At 40.7% G+C, this 22,464-nt stretch overlaps 2 protein-coding genes across 4 annotated transcripts in view; one reads left to right on the forward strand and one right to left on the reverse strand.

Moving 5' to 3' along the window:
- The window catches only part of nme7 (NME/NM23 family member 7), a 137,842-nt gene extending 137,593 nt beyond the window's left edge, over positions 1-249 (forward strand). For all 3 annotated transcript variants that reach the window (XM_048540702.2, XM_048540701.2, XM_048540703.2), the window contains one exon: positions 31-249. In XM_048540702.2, coding sequence (XP_048396659.1) covers positions 31-63 — 33 coding nt within the window. In that variant the 3' untranslated portion in view covers positions 64-249. The remainder of the gene's footprint in view (positions 1-30) is intronic.
- LOC125457021 (sodium/potassium-transporting ATPase subunit beta-1-like) lies at positions 104-21,960 on the reverse strand. Its single transcript, XM_048540704.2, has 6 exons — positions 21,359-21,960; positions 19,724-19,852; positions 18,606-18,761; positions 5,809-5,993; positions 4,542-4,625; positions 104-1,223 (listed from the first exon to the last, which is right to left on the reverse strand). The coding sequence occupies exons 1-6, from the start codon at positions 21,456-21,458 to the stop codon at positions 960-962; spliced, it is 918 nt and encodes a 305-aa protein (XP_048396661.1). The 5' UTR covers positions 21,459-21,960; the 3' UTR covers positions 104-959.
- Between the last annotated feature and the right edge of the window lie 504 nt (positions 21,961-22,464).

The raw sequence follows: 22,464 nt of genomic DNA on the forward strand, positions 1-22,464 counted from the left end.
GCATATTAAAACTTAAGCTATTGATTTCAGGTGCAGTACTTTTTCAAGATCTTGGACAGTTGATTAGACATGGCCTGAACAATCAAGAAATAAATCAAGGATGTAGGTTCATGAGTTTTATTTTTTTGTTGCTTTGAATCATGTGGAGTACTGTTCTCCTAACAAGTTTACAGATGTTACATTGCATTTGCATTTTACAACATGAACACCATCCTACTGCATTGGTTTAAAATAAAGATTATGATTTTACCAGTGACTTTGGTATCTTTTATACATTACACTTTGCAGAAAAATTTTACAACTGCATAAATATAAAATCTTCCATGAAAATGGTTAAAACATTCATAGACACCACCATGTGATGGCTCTAGCAAACAACTTTAATCACAATAGCTTGACAACCAAACCCAGATCTCAACACAGATTGAAGATTGAACAGACTTAGAAGGAAGTGTAATAAAACCCATCACCCTATGCTTTAACATTGCCAAAAGAAAATGCAATTTCTCCTCCCTCCCCCTACTCAATTCAGAGTGCAGTGTGTTCATACACATGGGCATAACAATAAAATCAAAGTACCATGGCAATTTTCAGAGTATTTACAACTTGGAAAGCAAAGCTTGCTTTAAAACTGCAACATGGTTTGAAGGACCAGTGAATGCACTACAGTACTGTACACTCAAACCCACACAAGGCACAAGGCAGCAATATCTAAAGGGACAGAAACAATGACTGCTACAAGTTAGTGGAATTATAATTTACAGTAATGGACATACCCATGGCTCAAGTAGTATCATTTACAGTAGAATAAATATGTACTACTATTGCTTTTATGTTACATACCTAAGTAAATGCAGAAAGCTAGTGTAAAGCATATAGATTAAGTGTAGGTCCCATATGTATGACAGTTTGTTCAAGACTACATTTGAAATAAAGGGACAAGTTCTATTTTGCAGTTATCAGCTCTTGACCTCAATTTTTACTTCAAAACGTCCCTGAAAGCGGTCCTTGTCACTATATTTAATATTTTCACCGAACACTTTACACTCGATGCGCACTTCCACATTGTGCGAGATGTTGTGGAACTGAATAGCAACTAAGGGCTGGAGGTATTTTGGCTGTAGACGCTTGCCATAGTATGGGTAGTACTGCAAAGGAAAGCCAGCGTATCCTGCCATACCAAAGTATGCCACAGATCCAATTTTATCTCGGTCTTCTTCTTTCTAAAAGAAAGAAAAAAGAAAGGTTAATCATTTCCTACAACCCAACTAAAAAGTTGAACATGGGTAGGATGGGATACAAGCAAGAACTGGAGCTTATTGAAGGGAAATATGGTTGCACTGGAACTATCAAAAATATAACGTGAGACAAGAATGCAATAGTTATTCTCCTTTGTCCAGTCTTCCCGAGGAGGACAGCAACTTTAGAAAAAAAAGTCAGTTATTCCCATTCATCTGCCAGTAGTCAAGTTAAATCTTCAGTCAACTGATTAAGATCCTTGGTACAGTCATTTGAAAATGAAAGGCACTACCCTAATTAAAGATTTAAGATATAGTCATTGGCAAAGTGATTTATTATTTGTTAATTGTAAGCTCTTGAAACCTACTGACTGCACTTCATTTCCTGATAGAAGTCAATATGCTATATTACTACCCACAAAAAGATTTGTTCCAGAGAGACTAATTACAGCTTTCAACAACTCCTTGCTTTCCTTCGCTTCAAGTTCAATAACCTTGCAGTACTTGCAACCTAGCATATGTTGAACAGATCCCTAGAACATTACACCATTACAAAATGTCCAGATTTGGAGTTTAGTTTGTGGCATTCTTCACACAAGTGACTGTTCCAAGATGGATACTGCAGTATCCATTAGCCACTCTAACATGTCACTTGCTTGTTGTTGTTTTGTGCAATTTAAAGGAAACAAAATGAGAGATTAGGATGATTAGTCTATGGACTAATTCTGACAAGACTGCCACAAAATTAGGAGGCATTCAGTTTTGTGTGCAACTTCTGCAGATTATGCTAGTGGCAGTTCTATTGGTAAAAGGACAAGAGAACCTCAAGGCAGTAATGCTGAACATTGCTAGCTAATATAAGATGTTACATAACAAAATGGAGGGCTTTCTGCATCCTCCTGCAATACAGATGTACAAAGTATAAACAAAACAAAGATGTAATCCATTAAAATCAAGATCACCAATCATGACTTAGACATGCATTTATAATTTTAAAATTGTGCAAACATACAGAAAGCAGGAATTCATACAAGACAACCAAATACTCTGGGGGTTTCGATCAGTTAGAAACTGAACCAGACCAGCCACACAAATACAGCAGCTACAAAAAGCAGCTCAGAGGCTAGTGGTTTTGCAACAAATAACTCATCTCCCAAGTGTCTGTCCATCTGCAATGCACAAGTCAGGTGTGTTGGACTACTCCCCACTTGCCTGGATGAATGAAAGTCCAATAAGTCAACACCATTTAGGACAATGAAACCTACCAAATCAGCATCCACACCTCAAACATTCACTCCCTTCGGACAGCAACAGGGTGTTCCATTTCACAGGATGCACTGTAACAACTCAACAAGGCTCCTTCGATTGAACCTTCCAAACCCCTCAAACTTATGCGGTCATGGCCAGATGAATGGGAACATCACCACATGCAGGTTCCTCTCCAAATCCCAAACACCATCCTGACAAACTAGATCACTGTTCCTTCATTGTGCATAGGTCAAAATATAGTCAAAACCTTGAACACCACTATGGGTGTCCCTACACCAAGGACTCCTATCTTTAATTGTCCTGCTAGTTAAACAGGATTTTGTAGAGGTGGCACAGTGGCTAGCACCCCTAACTCAAGGTGCCAGGGATCAGAGTTCAATTCCACCCTTAGGCAACTGTGTGAAGTTTACACATTCTCCCTCTGTCTGCATGGGTTTCCTCTGGGTGCTCTGGTTTCCTCCCGGTTCCAAAGATATGCTTGTTAGATGGAATAGATATGTTAAATTGCCCAGTGTTTAGGGAGATGTAGGTTAGATGCATGAGCCACAGGGAATGCAGGGTAAAGGTAGGGGTGATGGTTCTGGCTGGGAGAGTTGGTACGAACTTGTTGGGCTGAAAGTAGTTTCCACATTCTATGGATTCTCTAATTCTTTGGTCACTTGCTGCTGCGATTAAACTTTAATTCTGAGATCATCCAAGAGGACTGGCAATTATATTGGAAAAATAATTATTGAACAGACCTTTGCAGCACTATGATAGAACTATGAAATACTGAGTTCTGAGGAAGGGTCACCGGACCTGAAACGTTAACTTATTTTCCCCTTCACAGATGCTGCCAGAACTGCTGAGCTTTTCCAGCAAATTTTTGTTCCTGATTTACAGCATCCACAATTCTTTCATTTTTTATTAAACATTGATGTTTCCTAGTCAAGGGGAAGAAAGAAGCTTACTTAAGGTTGAGGAAGCAAGGATCAGACAGAGCCAGAAAGAAACTGAAGAATGAACTTGAGACCTAGAAGGGGGCATGAAAAAGCCTTGGCAGGTAGGATTAAGGAAAACCCCAACACGTTCTATACTTGCATGAAGAACAAGAGGATGGCCAAAGTGAAGGTAGAGCTGATCAGGGGTAATGGAGGGAACTTGTGCTTGGACTCAGGAGGTAGGGGAGGTCCTTAATGAATACTTTGCTTCACTATTCATGAGTGAGGGGGGCCTTGGCATTTGAGGACAGTATGAAACAGGCTGATATGCTCGAACAGGTTGGTGTTAGGAAGGAGAAGGTGCTAGAAATTTTGAAAAACATGAGGATCGATAAGTCCCCTGGGCCAGACAGGATATATCCAAGGTTGCTACAGGAAATGAGGGAAGACACTGCTGTGCCTTTGGCAAAGATCTTTGCATCCTCACTGTCCACTGGAGCACTACCAGATGATTGCCTGGACTGGAGGGCAGGTCTTATGAGGAAAGGTTGAGGGAGCTAGGACTTTTCTCATTGAAGTGAAGGAGGATGACGTGATTTGATACACGTGTACAAGATGAGAAGAATGGAGTGGATAGCCAGAGACTTTTCTCCCCCCAGGCAGAATTGAGATTGGGGGTGGGGGAAAACAATTTTAGGGCAATTGGAGGAAGGTATAGGGGAGATGTCAGAGGTAAGTTCTTTACACAGAGCGCGGTGGGTGTGCGGAATGCACTGCCAGCAGTGGTAATGGAGTCAGATACATTAGGGACATTTAAGTGACTCTCAGATAGGCACATGGATGATAGTAAAAAGAAGAGTATGCAGGTTATTTTGATGTTAAAAGGAGGATAACCAGTCAGCACAACTGCCTGTTGTGGGCCTGTCCTGTGCCGTCATGTTCTACGTTCTACTAGAACTACTTCAAAAGGGAATGTCAGCTGAAATACAGAATGATAAAATGGAATGAATGCTAATCATAATTACCAAAGACATCCATAGACGTTCACTCTTCCTATAAAATTGAGAGAATGGGAAGCTATTACTCTCATCCTGCTTCAAAACAAGTCTCTTACCTTTGCTGTACAATGAATTGGAAGAACAAATGTATTATAATTTGCCTGCACCTCTTCAGGAAGATCAGTGTTATTCTTTGGAGGCTAAAAGAAAAGAATTCAACAACCAGTGAAACCCACAATTATTCAGAAAATTAAAATTTTACATTCCTCTAAAAATGTAGCACAGTAAGTGTGCAGCACAAATTAAATCAGTGTCCAGGTGCTATGACACACCCCTGAAGCAGGTGGTACTTGAACCAAGGCTTTCTGGCTCAGAGGTAGAACACTACCATAAAAGTCCCAAAAAAAACCTGTACACTTCTATAAAATTAAAAGGATGAATATTGATATAAAAATAATGGTGCACTATTAATGCATGAAATTGCTAACAAACAAATTGCCCAAGTCAGTGGGCTGAGATACACTAACAAATCTCCAAAACATCATTGATTTACTCTACATATTGCAATATTGTTTAGAATTAATTGCCCATCTTCAGAGTAAGTAAGGATGAGTAACAATTACTGGCCTTGTCACTGATATTCACCTCAAAAGCAAAGGTACAAGCACCTTTAACAACGCGAATCAAATTCCCTGATTTTAAAAAGAAGCTATTCAATGCAATCCTGCATGTAACTAAATTGTGACTTTAAAGTCTCTTAGAATAAATAATGTGTAGATTCCCTCTATCCAAATCTTTTGTTCCTCTATTTCTTTCTGCATGCAATTCAATTCTCTGCTTTTCCACAATCTTTAAAGCTCAATTGAAGAGGTAGACTGACATTTCAATTATTCACCTAGGGCTCATATAGCCTTGTTACATTACAAGCCAAATGTCCAGAAGATAATTAAGCTGAGGTACAGGAAGAAGTAGTTGAATATTTATCATCAGATGCACCATCCTAGCAAGATCTGCATTGACATAGCAGTAATAAAAATAAGCTTTCAATAACAAAGGGGCTAAGTAGTTAGCAATATCATTTACACTACTGAACTGCATCCTCAATTTAGTTTATTGAATCACCAAATCAGACTGCATTGTCAATGGTGCTGTTCAAAAAGGTTTTAAAACTCTAAAGTCCAACCATGATTTGTTGGTTACCACAAATATGGAATCCTGTTCCAGCTGACTGTTGCAGTGCTTGTTTCTTTGCAAATGCTGAAAATCCAGCCAAATTTATATCTTACCCAAACATTTAGTGGCTTTCAGCCTCTTTCATTCGTTAGTTAGGATTATTTCATTTCAAGCTCTAAAATATCATTTTAAAATTTAACATAGTCTCACCTTGGGATAGAAGTTAATAATTCTGTTGAGCTTTGCTACTATGCAGGGTTTGCCTTCTGCATAGCCATAATTAGGATCATCCAGTCCAGAACAGTTCTTAAGCCATGTGCGGTGAAATGGGCATACTTTCTTCTGTCCATCTGATGCATCTAATGGGCCTCTAACAATATAGTCTGCTGGAGATTCTGAAGTACAGGTTATTAGATTGTAGTAACAGTACTGAATTTCATCAAAATTCAAACGGCCCAAGCATTTTACTAAGGTAAACAAAACATTTCACTTGAGGATATACTATAAAAGGCATCACTAAAGTTGTGGATAAAAATACAGATGTTAGCTTTATGGACTTCCAGAGGGTATCTGATAAAGTTCCTTAAGAGGCTCATGGAATTGAAAGCATATATTGACCCGGTTAGAAACTTGGCTGAGTGGCAGTACCCAAAGAACAGAAATAATGGGAAGGTATCAAGTACTGAAGTATTAGTCACGAATTATGGAACATGAAACCACATTCAAAGTTTTCTCCTGACATACAGTTGGCCTTGTTAGCAATGTAGATGGAAGCAGGACATTGGAGAGAAAGAGGACTGATTAAACTAAATGTGATCAATTTGAGATTGTCTACTTTGGCTTAAAAAGCACTGAACCCACCTAGGACAATGAAGGTCCCAAAATGACTGATCTCTATTTTTGAAAATGTACAATGTGAATAGAATATTTAGAAAATTAGGATACAATAGTAAAACTCATGTTTCAATTATGCAAAACCCTGGTTGGACAATAGTTGGAGTACAGTGAGCTGCTGCAGACACTACTAAAATGAATATATCAATCTTGGATTGAATGCATTGCAGGTTTACTGGAATGACCTCTGGCTTGCAATGGTTAAATTACGACAAGATATTACAAACTAGGGTTATTTTCCTTGGAATTTAAAAGAAATGGGGTTCATTTGATAGAAATTTAAAGAATAGACAGAATAAGTACAGAAGCTCTTCCTGCTGGTTGGAGTTAGGACCTAGAAATATATAGTTTAAGAATTAGGACATGACCCTTCAGTGTGATATTTAAAACAGTGCCACACAGAAGATACCCTCTTCTGAAAATGAGGCCAACATAGATAAGTGTTGTTAGGTCTCAAGTTACTTATGATTTCAATGGTGCAAAAAGTTGAGGGCCGAAAAAGGTATTAAGTGGTATTCTGAATCCAATTTGTATTTTAAATCTTCTTCCAAGCACATACAGCTGCATATAAATATCACTTCAACACAGTGTTCTCTTTTCAGAGTTTACTTCAGTATTCGATGAAGAAAGATTCAGAAAGGACTTGTTTATTCATCCCTTAAAGTTTCAAGGACAATATTGTAACTATTTCAATGATGGTAGAAAAGAATGATGAAAAATCCACAGCAAGAATAATTAACTGAGGGAGAATCTGTAGCAACAGGCTGTATGAACAATGGGCTACCTTACAGAAGGTATTGTTTAGACACATTCAATCTATTCTCTTAAGAGGAGGATAGGAAAAACAAGATTAGAACTTCTGGGCGAAAGACAGATACAGATTAAGATTAAGCTAGTGATGATGGCAGGCAGGAAAGACAACCAAGAGTCAGGCTGAATGTAGAAGAGAGGTGGGGGGACGACAAAAAAGCAAAGTGGGGTTACGAAAACAGACTAACAGCTAACCAAGAGGAAACCCAATGTTGTTATTAACGTAGCCAATAGGGATTTGAACAGTAGGGTTGCTTTGGGACTGAGAAAGGACACACACACACACACACACGGAGCATGGACAGAAGTATATATTAAATACCTTGGATAACAAGGGTGTACAGCTGAATGAACAGCAGGCCAAGCAGCATCAGGGGCAGGAAAGCTGACGTTTTGAGTTTCTTCTTCAGAAATGGGAGAGGACAAGGGCTGGATAGAAGATGGATGAAAGGAGAAGATAGGTGGAGAGGAGACGGGCAGGTCAATGAGGTGGGGTTGGAGCCAGTAAAGGTGTGTGTAGATAGGATCCCCTCCCTAACTCCCCATCTATCTTTATCCATCTTCTATACCCCTCCCCCATTTATTTCAGAACCGCGTTTTCCTCCCCCATTTCGGAAGGAGGGTCTAGACCCAAAACGTCAGTTTTCCTGCTTGGCCTGTGTTCGTCCAGCTCTAAACTGGTATGTTATCTCAGATTCTCCAGCATCGGCAGTTCCTACTATCTCTAATTACCACGCATTTGTTTAACCAAAACAGCAGATTCTATCCAGGCCATGGTGTCAAAACGTAAGAAGGAAGAAACTAGAATTTAAATTGATAGGATATACTGTAAAGACAGTCTATCCATAAATTTCAAGTCACCACAGCTGGATGAAATGCATGTAAGAATACTTGAGGAAACAAAATGCAGAAATACAGAGGCACTGGCGAGAATTTCTCAGTCTGCCTTAAAATTCAGGTGATGCCAGAGGACTGAAAATTGTTTAAAAAGGCTGTAAAGGTTAGCCCAACAATTACAGACTCATCAGTTCAATTTCAGTCTTTGGACAGCTCTAGAGAGTTAATTTGGGTTAGCATTAAGAGTTTTACGGACAGTTATGAATTCAAAAACAGAGATTGGAGGGAAAAATTATGTTTAACTTGGAGCTTTCTGAAGAGGTAATACCACTGATAAGATCATAAGAAATAGGTACAGTAGGCATAGACCATTTGAGTCTTAATCCTCCTCCGCCCTTAAGATCAGCTAATCCAACATTCCTTGTGAACATCTTCCTGCCCTCTCCTTTTAACTCTAGTTCCCTCTCAGCCTTAAATATACACAAGGACTCTGCTCTCAGCTTTGTGGCAAGGAGTGCCAAACAAATCCTCAGAGGAACTGCCTCTCAGTCTTAATTTAGAATTGGTTTATCCTGGACAACACCCTCTGATCCTAAATTCTCCCAATAAAGGGAAACAGCCTCTTGGTAGTTAGCCCATTAAGCCCCTGAAGAATCCTATGCATTTCAATGAGATATCTTCTCATTCTTCTAAATTCCAATAATAGAGTCTCAACCTGTTTAACCTTTGTTTATAAAATAATCCCTCCATACCAGGGTATCATGACAGTAAGCCTTCTCAGAACTGCCTCCAATGAAATATACACATTTAAGGAAATATACATAGGTGCGCACAAGGCATTTGACAGCCTCAAGAGTGAGGAAAGATAGAGCTCAGAATTAAAAAGGGCCAACAGCAACACGGATACACAACTAGCCAAGTGACAGGAAACAAACAAATGGATATTTTTCAGATGGGGGAAGACAGGTTTGTAGAGGCCCTCAGGTTTCAGTACTGGATCCTCTCATCTAGAAATGTCAGTGTTATAGTAACAGCACAGAAACCAACCTTTTGGTATCCTAAACTGATCTAGTCTCATTTGCCAACATTTGGTCCTCTATATTCCTCTAAACCCTTCCTATTCATGTACCCAAGCAGATGATTTTTAAATGTTGTAATTGTACCCATCGCCACCACTTTTGGCAGCTCATTCCAGTCATGCACCACACTCTGCATGAAAAAAATGCCTCAGGTCCCTTGTAAATCTTCTGCCTCTACCCCTCACCTTAAACCTATGCCCTCTAGTTTTGCACTCCCATACCTAGGGAAAATACAATGGCTATTTACCCTATACATGCCCTTTGTAATTTTATAAACCTAAGGTCACCACTGAGCCACTGACAATCCAGGGAAGAAGCCCCAGCCTATTCAGCCTGTCTGTAAGTCTCGTAGATATTTTCTGAACCCCTTCTATTTTAACATCTTTATTACAGGGAGGTCAAAATTGAATACAGTATTCTAAAAATGACCTCAATGTCCTGTACAGCCACAATATAACATCCCAATTCCTATAATCAATGTACTGACCAATGAAGGCACCACCACCTGTCACCATGCTGTCTACCTGTGACACCAATTTCAAGAAACTAGGCACCTGCGCCCCCTAGATCTCTGTGTTCAGCGACAACTTATAATATTGAGATTCTGGTATGCAAGGTACAATTTCAAAGCTTGCCTACAACACAAAGCTTGGAAGAATTGCAAACCTAGGACGTTGTGAAGTGCGCAGACAGAATAGCTATGGGTGTTGCAGTTTGGTAAGAAAAACATGAAGGAAATACAAAAGTAAGTATATACTCTAAAGGGTGTGCAGGAAAAGATCTGGGTGTGCCTGGACATACATAGATCATTAAAAGGTGGCAGGTCAGTTGGAAACAGTTAAAAGCATACAGTATCAACACTAATAGGGACAGTGCAACAAGGAAATAATGCTGAATTATTGTAGTGTTCTGGGTATTATACTTCAGAAAGGATGTGTGTGAACAGATTTATAAAAATAGCTGCAAAGATGAGAAGCTTCAGTTATAAGGGTACACTGAAGAAGTTTGATATAAATTTAAGATTATAAGCAGTCCAGACAAAGTAGAGAGAGACTGTTTCCACTCAAACAAATCAAAACAAAGGGCAAAAGCAGCCAATGCAACACTATAAAACCCTTCCAGAGTATTTAGGATATGGAATGCATTGCCTTGAAATTTGGGTAGAGGCATGTTCAGTTAAGAGTTCAAGAGGGGTGTGTTTCTGTTGAATTAATCATGTATGTGGCAGGATTACAAGAAAGGACAGGAGAATGGCATGAAGCTCATCCGGATGGACGTACATAACAGGCCAAATGACATACTTCTCCATCATAACTCCGATGTCCAGAATAAGGCACCTACAGTTAATCTTGCAGTTTAAGAACAAATTTACTGGTTCATGAAACTGAACTATATTTAGCATTCATTATGTGGTGCCTGATCCCTTTTCAGTTCAGGACATTGTGAAAAGACCAATACATTATTTTGGTGAAAGAGGTAGTGAACATTTACTACACAGTTAAATTCACAAACCTTTAATCCCAGTAATAGAAATTTCTATATTGAATCAATTTTACTTGCTAATTCTTAATTTTTGCTACACAAGCAGACTTACCATATCAATACCTGGCAACATACTAAACCACTAAAAGACATTCCAAAAAAGCTCAAATTCTTGTGCCTTTCATGGTTGTAAATAAATTAGTGTACAAATCATTCCACAGTATTTGAAGAAAGGTACTCCATGAATTGAGAATCACCATTGGTTGCTGAACAGTTTCCAGTACTCCATTGTTAGGAGTTCATAAAATAGCCCCTTTCAAATTTTACTTCAAGGATGTTAAACTATACACCAATTAAATGAACTTAATCAGGACTACTTCTGAACAGCAAGATAAATTTTAATAGCTCTTAACACATTCCTGAAGTGCTAAATTCCTAAACTGTAGTGCCTTGCACCTCAGCTGAATAGATATTAGATTTTTAAAAGGCAAAGCTATTCAATTTGTTTTCTTACTATTTCTTCAGCTTTATATTCCCAATCCAATCTTTTCCCTCTACGTACTTAAAATGGTGAACAGCAGACAGACTGAACGTATTAAGCCATGTCTTTCTCAATTTACTGATGAAATATCTTTTGGTCCAAATATATCTATGCAAGACAGAGACAAAGTACTCAAATTTACAATTGCAGATGTGGAAATGAAACAGATTTGGCAACCACTTCACAGAACACCTACATTCTTCCACAAAAATGACAACTTCAAGTTACCTGCCACTTCAACACCATGTTCCCTGGCCATCTGTCTTGGGCTTACTGCAGTGCTCCAGTGAAGCTCAGTGTAAGCTGGAACAACAGTATCTCACTTTGCACTTGGGGACCTTCAGGATCAATATTAAGTTCAATACTTTAGGACCCGAGCACCTTCTCCCACATCTTGTCATCACTTGGGCTGCTACAACAACCAAACCATTGTTAGCTAACAATCCCTATTAGCAGCCATTGATTCTCCCAGGCTGACCATCACCCATTCCTCTGCCTAACTACTGTTCTGTCTCTCTCTGGGTTCCATCTCCACCTATCGTTAACTCCTTTCCTGCCTTAAGCATATATACCAGCCTCTTCCTAGCTACAATCAGTTCTGAAGGGACACTGACCCCAAACTTTAAGTGCTTGCTCTCCAGATGCTGCCAGAGCTGAGTTTTTCCAATTTGCTTTTCTTTGATTTCCAGCATCAATTATTTTTCCTTCATTTGATGCTTCAACAACCACTCACACTACACATACCCCCCCCCCCCCCCAACCTCACAAGAAGTCCAAAAACACCAGGTACACAAACAACTCAATGTTTTAATAGAGAAGAGCACATCCAGACTGCAAAATGGTCCAAGAGCCAGAGAACTAAATTATTTGGAGGAAAATTGCATCAGAGCACTTGCTATGAATTTGGAAGTTGGTATAAATTGGGCCAGAAAACTAATGATTGTATTCATGTTTGCTGGCCACCTAATTGCTGGCTCTTATATTACTGATACAGTTAGGATTGTAGCCTCCAGCATTGCCAGGGTCGGCTGATTTCCAAGAAAAAAACTGTACAGACTTTACGAAGCATTAGAACACACTTTATGCAGTAGCTGTTTAAAGAAATAGACTACAGCCCACATCTGAAACAAATTACTAAACCATTAGTCCCTCTGTGTGCAGGTCACAATTTCAAAGTGTAAAAATAACACACTGAACATGAGAAGAATTGAGATATTTCAGCAGAACGCAGGCTAGTGGAATAGGCATACATGATAAATTTTGGTAGGAACCTTTACAGGCCAATCTGAGCTCAGCTGCTGTGTTGTACCCAACTTGGAAATAAAGTTTAGGAGTGATGTGATTTTGTTTTTGAAAGGGGTACACAAGATCTTTCCAAGAATGTAAGCAATGATTGAATGACTATTATTACATGAATAACTTTGAGAAGCTGCAGTCATTTTTCTAAGAAATTAGGCGATAGGAATCTTGCAGCAATATCTTTCAATTCCCCAAAGCTTATTCACAATCTACATGTCAAGTCAGCACTGTGGATGAACACTCCACATTTGCCCTAATAAATGCAGCCCCAAGAGCACTTAAGAGGCTTCACACCAGCCAGGACAAACAGCCCCTTGATTGTCCACAGATACTCAGTCCCTTCACCACTTAAACAGGTTGCTACTATCTACAAGATGCACTGCAGAAGTTCACTAAGGATCCTTAAACCCACAACTACATCCACCCAGCAGGACAAGGGCAGTAGATAAAAGGGAACATCACTTGCAAGATCCTCTCCAAGTAATTGACCATTCAGATTTAGAAGTTTCAGTTCAAAATGCTGGAAATTCCACCTAATTACATTGAGAGTCTACCTATACAAATGGTACTGTAGTGGTTCAAGGCAACAGCTCATCATCTTCAATGTCTACTAGGATGGACAATAGGTGTTGGCCTAGTCAACAACACCCATGTCTCAAAAGGAATTTATGAAGTGGTTGAAGAGGCCGAATAGACTAGACAGGTCTTCAGGATATGCCTAAATAGCAGAATAGGGAGAAATTGTTCTCACATTCAAAGGCTCAAGAGCAAGAGGTTATGAATTTGTGATGATTGCTTAAAATGAGAAAACTTCTCCCTTCCCACCACTCCCCTGGCCCAAAAATCAGTAAAAATATTTATTGCAAAATAAATATTGGCTAACACCAGCATGCTGCCACAGATTAATATTTTTGTAATACAACAGTAATAGGTTAAGAGGCACACATTCTGCAGTAAAGTTGACAAAAACTAAACAAAACTCAACAGTGACACCATATGGTTGATTATCAAACTACATGGTTAAATTGAAGTGGCGAGTAAATGAAGGAAGAGAGATAATGGGAACTGCAGATGCTGGAGAATTCCAAGATAATAAAATGTGAGGCTGGATGAACACAGCAAGCCAAGCAGCATCTCAGGAGCACAAAAGCTGACGTTTCGGGCCTAGACCCTTCATCAGAGAGGGGGATGGGGAGAAGGAACTGGAATAAATAGCGAGAGAGGGGGGGGAGGCAGACCGAAGATGGAGAGTAAAGAAGATAGGTGGAGAGAGTATAGGTGGGGTGGTAAGGAGGGGATAGGTCAGTCCAGGGAAGACGGACAGGTCAAGGAGGTGGGATGAGGTTAGTAGGTAGATGGGGGTGCGGCTTGGGGTGGGAGGAAGGGATGGGTGAGGGGAAGAACCGGTTAGGGAGGCAGAGACAGGTTGGACTGGTTTTGGGATGCAGTGGGTTGGGGGGGGGGGGGGGGGGGGGGAAAGAGCTGGGCTGGTTGTGTGGTGCAGTGGGGGGGAGGGAACGAACGAACTGGGCTGGTTTAGGGATGCAGTAGGGGAAGGGGAGATTTTGAAACTGGTGAAGTCCACATTGATACCATTAGGCTGCAGGGTTCCCAGGCGGAATATGAGTTGCTGTTCCTGCAACCTTCAGGTGGCATCATTGTGGCAGTGCAGGAGGCCCATGTCATCTAGAGAATGAGTCGCAAACCATTTCCACTCCCCCTCCCATTCTCTAGATGACATGTCCATCATGGGCCTCCTGCACTGCCACAATGATGCCACCCGAAGGTTGCAGGTACAGCAATTCATTCCGCCTGGGAACCCTGCAGCCTAATGGTATCAGCGTGGACTTCACCAGTTTCAAAATCTTCCCTTCCCCTACTGCATCCCTAAACCAGCCCAGTTCATCCCCTCCCCCCACTGCACCACACAACCAGCCCAGCTCTTCCCCCCCACCCACTGCATCCCAAAACTAGTCCAACCTGTCTCTGCCTCCCTAACTGGTTCTTCTCCTCACCCATCCCTTCCTCCCACCTTAAGCCGCACCCCCATCTACCTACTAACCTCATCCCACCTCCTTTACCTGTCCGTCTTCCCTGGACTGACCTATCCCCTCCCTACCTCCCCACCTATACTCTCTCCACCTATCTTCTTTACTCTCCATCTTCGGTCCGCCACCCCCCCCTCTCCCTATTTATTCCAGTTCCCTCTCCCCATCCCCCTCTCTGGTGAAGGGTCTAGGCCCAAAACGTCAGCTTTTGTGCTCCTGAGATGCTGCTTGGCCTGCTGTGTTCATCCAGCCTCACATTTTATTATCTTTAAATGAAGGAATAGATTAGTTTCATGGAGGTTTGTACTTCAGGTTTAGAATTTAAAAATCAACCTGTCTGGACACTGCTGCAGCGACCTGAACTTGGATATTCTGCTCAAAAGGTGTAACTTACTACCACCTCCTCCTTCCACCAAGTAATTAACCATTCTACTGAATTTAGTTAACCATTCTTGAATTAATTACCATTTCAACAGTTTGCATGCATTCTGGAACAATGCACTGAGGTAGTACTACATTGCTGGCATCACTGTTCTTGTGTATATGAAAGTGCCCAACTATGATTCAGCCAAACATTTGTGCACCCATTATACAATCTAAACAGGCCACCCTTTGGCCAAGTTGTAATCAAGCTCTTGAACAACACCATACATCCAATTGTATATACCCATCACTATCATTCACAATTTTAGTGTCATAAAATGGCTAATATGTCTGCAATTCAAATACAATTCTTTCAATTGCTTGGCTATAGAATTCTGTTGCTACTAGGCTTTGATATTTCACTTTGTTGTAGCAAGTATAACATTGCTCCTCAAAAAAGGTACTAAAGGTGCAGTCTAGGATGCGGTGTAGGCTGAAAAACAATTTCCTTGTCAGCAAGCTCAGAGATCCATTCTATTTGTGATAACTGAAAATGCTCAGAAGGTAATTTTATGATTCCTCTAAGGAAGTGAAAAATCCAAATGCAAGCTAAACAAACAAGGAAACTATGCAGTCTGTCAATAAGAAACTAGCTATTGTTAATTACAAACAGCATGTTTTTGCCAAAGCTTCTCAGTAGTCATGTAAAGTTCAAGACAAATAACTTGACAGGTTTCTTCTTTCAGAATGATTCTTCTCCCCCCCCGCCATTATACATTATATTTGACCTATTCAATTATGAAAACTTTACATCCTCCCAAAACTTTCATTCCTACCCACCTTTATTTCTTCAATGTTTGCCACAATACACGCAGTCCCTTCTTCCAAGACATTAACAAATCATGAATAGTTACTAACCTAGCAGTGATACCTGTGATATTCCACTAGTCTCAAGCTTAAAATGATCTGTTCATACTAACAATTTCCTGTTAATTAGCCAGTCCTCTATCCATGTTAACATTGCATTCCCAAAATCACATTTTATCTTGTACAGTAGCTTATCACCTTATTAAAACATCTTTTGGAAATTATATTACATCTATTAAGTGCTGCTTTTAATCTCACACTAAATAGAGATAATTCACACGAAATAGCAAAATGGAAAAAGATAATTTATACTGAGAAAGGAGTGGGCTGATTTTATAAATACATTCAGGACAGAAGGGTAACTAGGGAGAGAATAGGGTCCCTTAAAGATCAGCAGTGCCACCTATGTATTGATCTGCAGGAGATGGGGGGGACATACTAAACAGGTGTTTTGCATCAGTGTTTACCGTGGAGAAGAATAGGGAAGATATAGAACATGGGGAAATAGACAGCAACATCTTAAAATGTTCTATTACAGAGGTGGTGGTGCTGGACATCTTAAAACACAAAGGTGGATAAATCCCCGACACTTGATCAGGTGTATCTTAGAGGTCTGTGGCAATGTGAGGAAATCATGGCTCGCCCCCTTGCTGAGATATTTGTATCATCTATATCCATAGGGGAGCTGCTGGAAGACCGGAGGTTGGCTAACGTGATAACTATTTAAGAAAGGTGATAAGGAAAAGCCAGGCAACTACAGACCAGTAAGCCTGACATCAGTAGTGCACAAGTTGTTGTGAGGGAATCCTGAGGGACAGGATTTACATATATTTGGAAAGACAAGGACTGATTAGGGATAGTCAACATAACTTTGTGCCTCACTAACTTGGTTGAGATTTTTTTGAAATAACAAAGAGGATTGAAGAGGGCAGAGTGGTGGACATGATCTATACAGAACTCAGTAAGGCATTCGACAAGTATCCCCATGTTAGACTTGTCAGCAGGGTTAGATCACAGAGAATACGGGAGAACTAGCCATTTAGACACAGAACTGGCTCGAAGGTAGAAGACAAAGGGTGGCAGTGGATGTTTGCTTTACAGACGGAAGGTCTGTTGCCAGTGGTGTGCTACAAGGATCAAAGCTGAGTCCACTGCTTTTCGTCATTTATATAAATGTTTTGGATGTGAACATAGGAGGTGGTTAATAAGTTTGCAGATGACATCAAATCAGAGGAGTAATAGACAGCAAAGATGGTTACTTCAATACAGAAGGATTGTCATCAGATGGGCCAACAGGCTGAGGAGTGACAGATGGAGTTTAATTTAGAAAAATGTGAGGTGCTGCATTTTGAAAAGGTAAATCAGGGTAGGACCTATACACTTAATCGTAAGGTCCTAGGGAGTGTTGCTGAATAAAGACCTTGGATCAAAGGCTCATAGTTCCTAGAAAATGGAGTCCCAGGTAGATAGGACAGCAAAGGCAGCATCTGGTAGGCTTGCCTTTGTTGGACAATGTATTGAGTAGAGGAGTTGGGAGGTCACTGTTGCAGTTGCACAGGACATTCCTTAGGCCACTTTTGGAATATTGCATGCAATGCTGGTCTCCCTGCTATAAGAAGGATGTTATGAAACTTGAAATGGTTCAGAAAAGATTTACAACCATGTTACCAGGGTTGGAGGGTTTAAGCTAAAGACAGGTTAAATAGGCTGGGGCTACTTTCCCTGATGTATTGAAGGCTGAGGGGTGACCCGAGAGGGGTTTATAAAACATGAGGAGCATTGATAAAGTAAAGAGATGAGTCTTCTCCATGGGGTGGGGGAGTCAAAAACTAGAGGTTACAGGTTTAAGTTGAGAGGGGTAAGATTTAATAAGGACATAGGGGACAACTTTTTTAAGCAGGTAGGTGCATATATGGAAGGAGCTGCCAAAGTCGTGGAGGCTGGTACAATTACAACATTTAAAAAGGCACATGGACAGATGTTATGAATAGTAAATGCTGGCAAATGGGACTAGATTTCTGTAGGATATCTGGTTGGCATGGACGAGTTGGAGCAAAAGGTCTGTTTCAGTGCTGTACATGTGTACAATTTTATGACTATGGTTGTCAGCATAATTATGCACTAACTTAGCAAGTATAGTAAGACAATATGGATGTTTGTCAGTTTTGCAAGTGCAAACTGGTAGAGTATGGTCAGTAGTTTGCTTGCTATAAACAGCAAAAATGGCATACTTTCTGGTACAATCTTGCCATTCATTGGTATGCCTGGCTTACATACCTAGTATCTCACCAGCAAAATTCACACCACTTGTATTACATAAGCAAAATGTCTTTTTGGCTTCAAAGCAATATCCTGCTCATGGCAAATACCACTTCCATTGATACTACATAATGTCAGTGTGGAACAGCTAGCTTCACCTGTACCTCAAAGTTTTGAGATAACTTGCTTTGTCTCCCTTCTTCAGTTAAAATTACAATGGTGAATCTGTAATCTGATAGGTCTTTTCCAAAATAGGGAATTTCAGAAGACTACATAATACATCCACAATTTTTGCAGCCAATCTTTCTAGCCGCAGCACGCAGGCCACCAGAGTGGTCATAGTAGCCCCAAGTTGCATTGGCATTCTCTTAACGTCTTTCTGTGGTGTCCAATTCAAGTTCATTCCTCCATTTTGTTGATTTTTAGCAATTCTTAGGATGGACTGTGTGTCTTCTGTGACAACTGTATTCAAAGCTTGTGCCATGTGCATTTCAGACATGCTTACCAGAGCAATTTACCTAAACTTACCGCCACAGGGCTTAAAAATGGAGTTGTCTTGCTGACTGGATTCATTGTAAGCCTCCAAGAATGTCCTTAAACTGCTCACAAAGCTTTCGTAGGACTTTGGGTTTGACACACTAAAGGAGATTTCGGTTTTTGCTGTATATGGTGTATGTGATAATCCTAAGAAAATGAATGTAAAAGTTTGAAAGTATAATAAGTTATACATGTATTTTTGGTGATTTAAATAGTAACATTTGAGATTAGTTACTGTATTCAGTAAATCAACCTCTTTGTATCTTAATGAAATTGTCATGCAAATACTGAACTGACAAAATGATTTAACATGACCCCTCAAACAAAAAGCATCCAATATTACAAACATCCTAGCCCACAATCAGCTGATTTCCGGACGAAGTAGTAATAACTGTTGCAAATTGTTTATTTAGCTTGTAATGAATTAGTGAACTAGTTCACTCCAATTCACTATGAAATATCCTGTCCTTGGATTCATGGAGAGATATTACATGACATTAGGTGACTCCCTACCCAAGGTTTATACATAACATATTTGCATGCTACAGAGTACAACTCTTGTGTATTTCAAGTTTAAAAAACCTTACAAAAGCAGGTTGATGAAATGAAGCTTAAATAACAGACAATCTATACTGCATTGCATTTCACAATTAAATCTAAACTATAAATAGTTTGCAAGTAAAGCCCCACGTGACATTTGATATAACCAGAACGTACAACATTCCGACATGACTGAGCTAAACTGTACTTAGTATGCAAATAGTGATATCAATGTCTGAATTGAATTAATTCCTCCTAAAAGGAAGGTTTATTATTCAATCTATCCCTTGTAATTTTCTTAACGTTAAGAACATCGTTTATCAAAACTAAACTGCATTAAAGAGCGCGTGGGAGGTTACCCTGTGCATACTGAAACGACCTTCAGTTGCCTGCAGTAAAGTGGCACTATGACACGCAGGCTTCGCCATTGCGCCTCGTTCGGGCGAGTGGATAACAACAAATCGGGAAGCAATGAGCATGAAGTAATTTAAGCCTTGAAAGGTAAATGAATTTCCCCAGTTATCGGCACACCCTTGTTCCGTATGCTTAAAAATGCAAAACCATTATACCTGGAGGAGCAACTCTGTCCTGATATTTCGGTTCGAAATCACTTATAGTGAGCAGCAACACTTGAATTGTTCCGATGAAGATCCCAGCAAGGCACCCATAAAAGATCAAGTAGAACAAGAATATCTTGACTATAGGATAAAAAACACATAATTAGACATTACTGGTTTTCTTTAAGCCGAACACCAGTAACTGTTCCGATGTTGTATTTCAAATATCTTCATCGTGACATTGTTCGCCTCAGACTGTCATTATTACTATAATCCGGCCATAACGTGGTGCAATTGGAAACCTTTGAGCAGAAGAGGACGTATTGGGAAGGGATATGACTCAGAATGGGAGGAGTGCTGTTCTAGCAATGGGCCGTGCTGATAAGATGTCCTCCAGACTTTTCAATCAGTTAGGCTCAGTTGACACCTGAAGCAACGTCCTTCGGAAAATTTTAACCCGACGACGAGAAAGGAGCGTTCAGTCAGACTGAAAAGGAGGAGACATTAGGCCAATAATTTATTGGCAATGAACTTACATACTTGTGATAGGGTTGTATGATCTTTATTGGTATGGGGAAGGTTGAAAATCGATGTAAAAGCTCCGTTTGTGAAATAAACCCTCAAATGAGCTCTTTTAGAAACTGTTGACTCCGCAAACCAAGAGCGGTATTTTGTTGGCCTGCAAAAGCTCCTGAGATCGCGCCCTACGTTTGTTTAAAAAACCCTAAACTACCAAATGTACTTGATCATGAACCTGGATGATCAGTATTCCTGATGAGGGACGCGATTACACGGGTGAAGGTGAAATGATCTGTGTACACAGGATGTCTGGGTACACAAGATAGCCAGCGGTTGCTAAGAGACGCAAAAACTCGGACCATTTTCCTTGCCATTTGTTTCCTTTTCCAACCCCCAACCCAACCTTCAAACCAGTCTTATTTATTCGTTCAGTACAAGGGAATTCCCTGGATCTGAACAATTAATAATGTTTGCTTTAAGGTTTCAGACATAACCAAGCGATATATGCGGGGCACAATATCGAGCAGCTCGGCGGCGTGCTGTAAATCGCACCACCTTGAATAACCTTGGACTGCGGAAATTGTGCCTTCAAACTTCTGGTTTCCCCCCACCCATGCTTTCTCTACCTCTCCAACAATCACATGTCAGCCCCAAAACTAAAGCAAAGATCACCAGACATAACATAAAATCTTGCGAAAAGTTCTGTACACTCAGTGAAAAATAAATGCCCAGTCACGCACGAAGGCAACGTCCTTCACATTGACTTCTATTTTTTTCAAAAAAACACACACACCGAATCACGCACATCACATGAAGGCGGAAGCCGGTGCCATTTACCCGCTCGCTTTCTAGCACTCAGACGCGCACCATTTTATAACCAATCTTTTGTTACAAGGCACTTCATTTTTCAAAAAAAGATAATTCCAAGTCGCCCACGCGCTTTATAAAAAAAAACGGCGAATAAAAATTTCCACATTATCCTCTCGGAACAATTCCGCAATGCTCAACGCCGACCACGAACAGATCAAAAGTGGAGGGGAGGGGAAATGGAAATGGAAAAAAAGGACCCATTACTTTCGCCTTATACATAGAAGGAAAGTGGGGGTTTAAAGACAACGATTAACTTACACCAACTGCTACCGGTTCTGCCTAGAAACTGTTTTTTCTCAGAATCCCAGAGGAATTTCTTCCAATCTCCTTCGGCCTCCTTGGTTTTTGCCCGTGCCATGTTGTCTTGAGGAGTGGGGGGGGGGGTTGTCGAAGACTTGCTGAAACTTGGCCTCCGTTGAAGCAGATCCTCGCTCGCGGAAGCGGCGCGCGCCCTCGCTGCCGTTACTCTTCAAAAACCAAAGGACGGTTGGAAACCGCTTACCCCTCTGGGCGTCCCTCCCACAGGAGGAGGAGGAGGAATGGAAAGCGTGGAGGTGGTGTGCGATGGAGAGCGAGAGGGAAGGAGGTTGTATGAGGGAAGAAGAAGAGACTGTTCGGAGGTAAAATGAAGCCTAAAACCTCGGTAAGATTTTTGATTGATTTTTTCCGTTTGTGTTTTTTTTCCCCTTAAAAAAAATATACTTTTATGCCCGGCTCCTTTTAATCTCAGGTGAACGACAGCCAAGAAGGAAGGGTGAGGGGTGGGGGAGGGGAAAAAAGGTGAAGGGAAGCGGTAATAAGGAGCCCCAGCTGTCAGGAGTTCCACCGAAGGTAAAGGACTCACTGACTGTGGATTTTATCGGTGGCCGCTCCGCCTTGCCTAGTTAATAAGTTATTGCAGGGCACCAGCCAATAGACCACGGGCCTCATCTGTGACGCGACACTGACCCCGCCCACGGCTGTTTTGGGGCGGGGGGAGCCGGGAGAGTGGTCTCTGACTGCAGTACCCAGTGACACTTGAGCAAAATGGTGATTTACTGCATTCTTCACGCACCAAGAGTTGTGGAGAATATTTGATTTGGGGGGGTGGTGGAGGAATAGGCATGTTCCGCACCTAAACCTTTCAGGCCGTTCGCGCTGAAAGAACATAGCGCCAGTACCATTCCTGTCAATTACATTGATTTATGGGCCAAAGGAACTGTAAATCAGTGATCCCGTCATCGCAATTCCATGCTGCACTTCAATCGACGAATGGAAAACAAAGACGTGATTTAAATATCCCTTCAATACGTCGCTGAGAATAGTCGGAGAGTCTTCACATTTTAATTGTGTTACAATGTGCCTCGAAAGGTTTTAAAATTTTA

The sequence above is a fragment of the Stegostoma tigrinum genome, chromosome 12 (genome assembly GCF_030684315.1).
Source record: "Stegostoma tigrinum isolate sSteTig4 chromosome 12, sSteTig4.hap1, whole genome shotgun sequence".
In the NCBI taxonomy this organism is placed as follows: domain Eukaryota; kingdom Metazoa; phylum Chordata; class Chondrichthyes; order Orectolobiformes; family Stegostomatidae; genus Stegostoma; species Stegostoma tigrinum.